This window comes from Alexandromys fortis, unplaced genomic scaffold (genome assembly GCF_014885135.2).
Source record: "Alexandromys fortis isolate MF-2015 unplaced genomic scaffold, M_Fortis_MF-2015_v1.1 scaffold_484, whole genome shotgun sequence".
NCBI classification, from domain to species: Eukaryota; Metazoa; Chordata; class Mammalia; order Rodentia; family Cricetidae; genus Alexandromys; species Alexandromys fortis.
The window spans coordinates 87,121-93,823 of NW_026068353.1; the positions used below are offsets into that span (position 1 = coordinate 87,121).

Here is a 6,703-nt window from a genome sequence, read left to right on the forward strand (position 1 = left end):
ACAAACAAAGCTGCTATGAACAAAGAATCAGAGAAGCCCTGGCACATGTCACATGACTGGCACACAGCAAGTGACTGGACTTCAGTCCCATCAGGTTCTTGTATTCCTCCACTCTACACTGACTTCTGGCTGCCTGCTCGGTGCAGCCTCTGAACTCCACTCAAGGCTGATAGATCTTCTTCTGAGCTCCTGGGAGGACAATCCCACAGAACACTTGAGAGATTCCCTCTGGCTGTGACTGTTCCAGAACATTCTTTGGATGAAATGGGCAAAGAAGGCTCAGAGCAGCAATGTGTCACTCGTGACATAATGCCTGGGACATCTCTGAGAGTGGACACAGCTGACCTGTGTTAGGAATAGAGGAGTAAGAGATGGGGGCAGAGGCTGTGTTGGCCACGGGGAGCTGCTCTACGAGGGCCATCCCACCCTTCTCCATGACAGGATACCATCAGTTCCCTGGAGGGCTGGAAGACGTGATTGTACCACGGGGAAGTGGCGTCATTCTGCCTGAGTGACATGTGCAGAGGTGAATCCCCAGTTCCTTAGATTCCTGGCATTGACTGCCTTCTCCATGCTCCCCTCAGGTGGCTATGCAGACTGCCTCCCATCAATTCTGCCTTCTCTGCCTTCCTCACAGTCCCCATGGTCCTCTGATTCCTTGACCTGAGCCAGAATAAGTTCTCATGGCCTCACTACCGGCTGCACATGGACACAGTTCTTTATCCATCCATCCTGCCCTTGGAGACCCCAAGCACAGACAGGGCCTATTGAACCTGTCAGAAACCCTCCCCCAACTCCTTTACTGGATGCAGTCTGATGTAATCCAGGCTGGGCCTTGAACTTGTTACATAGCCAAGGATGACCTTGACCTCGTACAGATCCTCTCTATTCTCCCAAGAGCTGGGTGACAGCCCTGACCCATCATGCATTTATTCTCTGCTGGAGAGAGAACCCAGGGTTCTGTGCCACCAATGAACCCTTAGCCTCAGTAAGGTCTGAGAGGGGCCCTCATGGTCATGTGTACTCACCTCCAGGGTTTCCCGAGCCCTGTTGAACACTCTGGGGTCTGTGGGTAAAGGGTAACTCCATTTCTAAGTCACCAAGGAGAGGTTGGGCCTGATGAGGCTGCCATGTGCCCCTGCTGGTCAACAGCTTTTTTATACAAAAGGCTCTGGTTGGTCCTTAAGGATCCCAGCCAGGGCTTGTGCTCAGCCTCACTGCTGCCACCTGCTGGCCTCTGAGTCTCAAGTCATAGGATCTGTTGTTTCAAGTCCTGGACTCTGCTGGATCCCCCATAGGGCCCTGCTGTGGGATGACTTCTGTCCAGGATACTATAATTAGTTTCCTGCAGTGACAACCGTGTTTTCCCCAATAACAGTGACTTGGCCCTGCAGCCGTGATGCTTTCACAGGGCATGGGCACTTTCTGTGGAAGAGCAACCTTGGCTCAGTGTGCACACTGGGGCTTTTGTGTGCATGTGACCATGGGCCTGGCAGGTTACAGTGTTAGAACCTGGCTGCTGCTCAGGCTGTAGCTTGGGTATACACTGCCTTCACAGACCAAATAAGTAAGTGCAATTTAAATATTTAACCCAAGGTGGGCTAGGCATGGTGAGGCAAGACTTTAATTCTAGAGTTTAGGAGGCAGAGAAAGAGGCAAGTGGATCTCTGCGTTATAGGCTCCCTAGTCTATATATCCAGTCTATATAGCCTGGTCTGTATACCCAGGCCAGCAAAGGTAAGACTCTGTCTCAAAAAGGAAAAGCAAGCCTACAAATAAAAACAAAACCAAGCAACAAAATCCTATAAAAACACAAAAGAGCCGAATGTACATGATATCTGAGGTTGTCCTCATGCACATACATGAGCACACAGTTATTTGTGCACATCTGCCCCTGCACACAGACACACACACCGTTATCCAAGGCAATTTCACAGAGGATGTGCCACCACGTGTTTAACCAGTCCTCCTCCTGAGTAAACATGGCGTCCCCAGGCCAGGCTCTAAGAGTCTTCAGACTCCAGTTCCTGATAAGGTCCCTAGCATTCAGACTCTGATTTTATACCCATCTGTGTTTTCCAATAACAGCAGTGGCTGAAAACAGGCTTAATTTTTCCTATTTCTGTCTGAACCATCCAATTTCAGAAACTTCCCTCAAATAACAACAGTGTAGGGCCTATGGGACCTGATGCAGTGGAAAATCTCATTGATGACAACTGTTCATTTGTCTACCCTTTTCCTGTCACACATAGCATACAGAATCCAGATGGACCCCAAAATAACTCACCCAGACTGGGTCCTGAAGAGAGTTAGGGAGATGCTAGAGGGGATGGCAGAAGGATGGGGGCTGGTGGTGTAGACAGGACACTCAGGCTGCACTAGGACATTACAGTAGCACCGATGCCCCGCCCCCATCTGACCTCTTCTTTCTCCCCTAGGACGACATCATCATCTTCATCTCCCACATGTGCCCCACACCTCAGCATGAGCACCTCCCTGCACCACAGTAGAGGGAAGCAACAAGAAGAGACTCTGTAGTGTGTCCTAAAGGCCCAGTGAGTGAGGTTGTGTGACCTACTCCTCTGGATTAAGTCTCCAGGTTTTGCTGTTGCCCAAGATCAGAGAGAGAAACTCATGAATCAACAAGTTTGAGGTCACAAAAACTAAGAATCTCCTAGTCCCCTCTGCAACACCATATATTTTGCTCTAAAAAGTCAAAAAGACAAAGAAAAAACAGCAAACAAACTATTAACAGACAGTGCGTACATAGTGGCACATGACAATATCCCAGCACTCTGTAGGCCAAGGCAGGTGGATTTCTGTGAGTTAGAGAACAGCCTACTCTACGTAGAAAATTACAGAACAGTCAGAGTTACACACTGCCATCTCAAAAACAAAAATACAAACAAAAAAAAAGATAACCTACTAGATTGAAAATTTTGTCCGAGTGAATCTAGAGAGAAAACTAGTGACATCTCAAGTTCTTTGTCGCCAACCAAAGTGAACTAAGATGACCTGCCTCCATCCCCTTTCTGTATTATTTGCAGTTTTGCTTAGCTTTGGTTTGTTGGCTTCAAGACGGGGTCTCCTGTGTGGCAGTCTGGCTTCAAACTCAATGGGTACTAATGATAGCCTCCAATTCATGATCTTTCTATTTCTACCTGTCAATCATTGGGATTACAGGCTTATGTCACCATGCCCAGTTCCCTTTAGTACATTTTGTTACTGACTGGCTCATGCCAGGGAACACTAGTCTCAAAAACTAGAACCCAACGTCTTCTTCATACTTGGAACACAATGTTTCCTTGACCCAATGGGAGTTTGTTCTGGGTTAAAGAACCTAAACGTTGTCAAGATTGTTGATTTTGTGTAGGTCTGCGTTATTTGCCTCTTGAATCTTCTTGTTTTGAACAACGAAAACTGACCTGGCAAGTCACTTAAACATTTAAATAACAGCTCTAAAGTTCCTTCTCTCTGCCCAACTACTGGGAGAGTAGAGTTGATGAATGGACACTACTTTAGATGACTGGCCAGACCACCATAACGGCAGCCTGCTTGTGTGAACACCTCAAGGTGAAGAACCAGCCTGTCTCCATCTTAGCCTTAAAAGTCATCTTAAAGTAAAAACAAATTAGGTTCATTTCTGCTTATGATTAAACCTCTGTAGCTCAAGGTCTTGGTTTTGCCCCACCTATACCCTTAACTATACATGGTTCCATACTGCCTGTTCCAGGAATGACAATCATGTCTTTATTTTTTTTTTAAAAAAAATGTTTATAACTGTTTTGTGACTCTACCTTTGTTTCAGAAGCTTATGAATGACTTGTGATGCCCACCCTCCAACCACGTCATGGTTTCAGGAGGACTATCTTGTTATGTTTATGTTTTGCTCCTGTAACACAGACTGTTTCACCCACTAAAATCCTTTATTTGGAAACCCCTTCCTGAGCTACAGAAGACTTGTCTTCCTTACATTCAAAGTGATGACCTCTTGAACCCTACCTTAGGTTAGGCAGCTCTTATACACAAATTAAAAACTTGCTTTAATCAATTGCTTGCTTTAATTAATTTGATCATGATATGTTGGGTTGGCAGTCTACCTACGGCATCTTTGGCATTAACTCAGTGATGCCCGGAGGAGACACCACCCCAGCTTCCAAGGTTACTGGGACCATGGCCGCTGCTGAGTTCAGCCTCAGGAGCCTTGGATCCAGTTACACCACAGCAGGCATCTCACAGATGATTCAATAGACTTCACTTTAGTCATGAGAAGCCTTGGTGACTTCTCCATATCCCTCCATCTTCAGCAAGCATCATGTGGTTGGGGTCATTTTCCCAATGACTCAGCTAAGTCCAATGATTGATATGCACTCAAGGCTTCTGATTGGTGGATCTCAATCAAACATGCCCATGAACCTCTTCTGGCTATAAAAAGCAGCCTGATTTTGATTCTTACTAGTCAGTCTGCTGTCCTTATGTCCCAGCATGCTCTTTGGTAGAAGCTAACTGGTTGACTATCAAATGTTAAGACACCCTGGACTTGAAAAGGAAGTCTTGTCCTAGGGGAGACTCCAGAGACCAGAATATCCACAAGGCAGGAAATCAGGAAAGTTGGTGCATGTAGATGGGCCTGTGGGGAATGGAAACCCAGCAGGGGACCCAAGCAAGCCATGAACTGAAGAGAAGCTTGGAGGGTCAGGAACTGTAGATGAGATAGCTGTGAGGATAGATGAGAGGAAGAGAGGAACAGGGATCCCCATGCAGTGGTTCTCAGTGTGGACCATGGTCCCTGCTTCTCTCAGTGACGCTGCTCCTGGACACAATCTGCTACTCTCTTAGATGTCACACATGAGTTGGGGGGTCAAGGGAGATTTATTGAATTTATTATTAATTCCATAGAGTGACAGGAAGCAGCACAGTAAGGCTCTCAGGAACAGAGACAGAAAATTTGACCTGGTTTCTAAGGAGAGGAAATCAGAGTCTACATGGCAGAAGTGGGGGTTCTCTTCTTGTACCCCCTGTTCAGGGACAAGATGTATCTGAGATCAGGACTGTAGCCATGCTCTCTGATTCTAAGGCAGAAGACAGGGAGGAGAGTGAGATGCAGGGTGTGTGGCCAGCAATCCCTACTTTGATGGAAAATGGTCACCTTGGTGAGATGCTGGGGCTTGGAAGTCTGGTAGCAGCAGATAACAGACAATGTCTCAGCAGATGCCTATGGGTGACCCTGAAAGGAAGGGTAGGAGTTTCCAGAGTTAGTCTTCCTGTACATTTGGGTGACTAGAAACCAAACCCAGGTTATAGGCCTAGGCAGCAGCACCTTTTCTCACAGTTAAATTGCTGGACCACACTATTTTTGGTTCATTAATATGTAATTTTAAAATGCTACATTTAAAATAAATTTAGAAAATATTATGACCATGATTTAATTCTGGAAAATCCACATTGTTTTTTCTGACAGAGCTTCTGACTGGCTTGGAGCTCAGCAATAAGGCTACAGTAGCTGGACAGCCAGTCCCAGAGCTCTACCAGGCCCTTGCTTGTCCAGGGCTGGGATTACAAATTCCTGCCACCTACCTGGCTTATATTGTGGGTTCTTGGGATCAAGCACAGGTCTTCTTGCCAAGGGCAAGGCTTTTCTGACAATCATCTCACTAGGACGCTTGCCTGCCTCTCAAAACAATCTTCCCCAGGCAGCCCCTCACCTGCTCCTTGGGATGACAGCCGCTCACCTGGCTGGGGTTTCAGCTTTAGTCTGCTGGCCTGTAGGAGAAGAACCAGTGTCAGTGTGGCAGCCATGCTGATCCTCTGTCTGCCTTTCATCTGTTCTCTGTGTTCAGACATTAGGGACCCAGAACAGCAAAAAGCTCTGAAGACATTCAGGGACAGGTCTGAGAGTACCCAGGAGTTGAGGCCGATCCTCAACTGTCCTTCTGCACAACACAGCAAATCAGAGGACAGCTTTCCTGTCCACTTCCCCTTGTCCATGTCCTTCTCCCTTTGTTTCCTCCCCCTGTCTTGAACTCATGTCCCCTCCCTGCTCTCCCTGCTCTGCACTCACCAGGCCTCCTTTTGTCTCCCTGGAACCTGGTACTGCCCCCTGCAGATTCAGTCTCAGGGTTCGAATTCCAGTCAGACTTCTGCTGCCCTCCCAGACTGCTGCTCTCCACCTCTCAGCTGCTCTTCTTATCCATTGCAGGGCTGAGCCCTTCTGAAAACCACAAACTACATCTTCACACTTTATTTCTGTGCCTTCCGTTACACTCCACTATCTGCTATCTCTGCTCCTGCCCTGTAGTCTTCGACTCAGCACGGATTTAAGTCTGCTCTGAACCCAGTCCACACTTGTCTCTTGTTTTGTGTGTGCACAAGGTCTCAATGAGCCCAGGCTGTCCTTCAACTTTCTGTGTAACTCCAGACAACCTTGTTCTCTTGATTCCCCTCTCTGTACTTCCCAACGCTGGGATTCCAGTGTTCCCTACTCTGTTTCCATGATTGTTTCTTAGAATCCTTTTGAATTTTAGAAGATAAATCATTGATCTATACAAAAATTCACTTGAGTTTTTAATAGAGATTGCATTGAATTTTTAGAATGTTTTGCATTGTAAGGACTTATTGTATTAAATTTTCCATTATTTAAATAATCTTACATATTTCACCATTTTCCTACCCTTTTCAAAGTATTTTCTGGGCAGTATATATA

General features: G+C 46.5%; 1 protein-coding gene across 4 annotated transcripts in view; it reads right to left on the reverse strand.

Moving 5' to 3' along the window:
- Positions 1-4,871: 4,871 nt before the first annotated feature.
- The window catches only part of LOC126495348 (paired immunoglobulin-like type 2 receptor beta), a 5,307-nt gene continuing 3,475 nt past the window's right edge, over positions 4,872-6,703 (reverse strand). For 2 of the 4 annotated variants that reach the window (XR_007590138.1, XR_007590137.1), the window contains exons 4-6: positions 6,062-6,211; positions 5,706-5,763; positions 4,872-5,227 (exon numbers count right to left, since the gene is read on the reverse strand). Coding sequence is in view for 2 of the 4 variants with exons in the window: in XM_050132957.1 (XP_049988914.1) it covers positions 5,751-5,763 (13 nt within the window). In the remaining 2 variants the exon portion in view is untranslated. The remainder of the gene's footprint in view (positions 5,228-5,705; positions 5,764-6,061; positions 6,212-6,703) is intronic. The other 2 variants (XM_050132957.1, XM_050132956.1) reach the window with 2 other exon arrangements.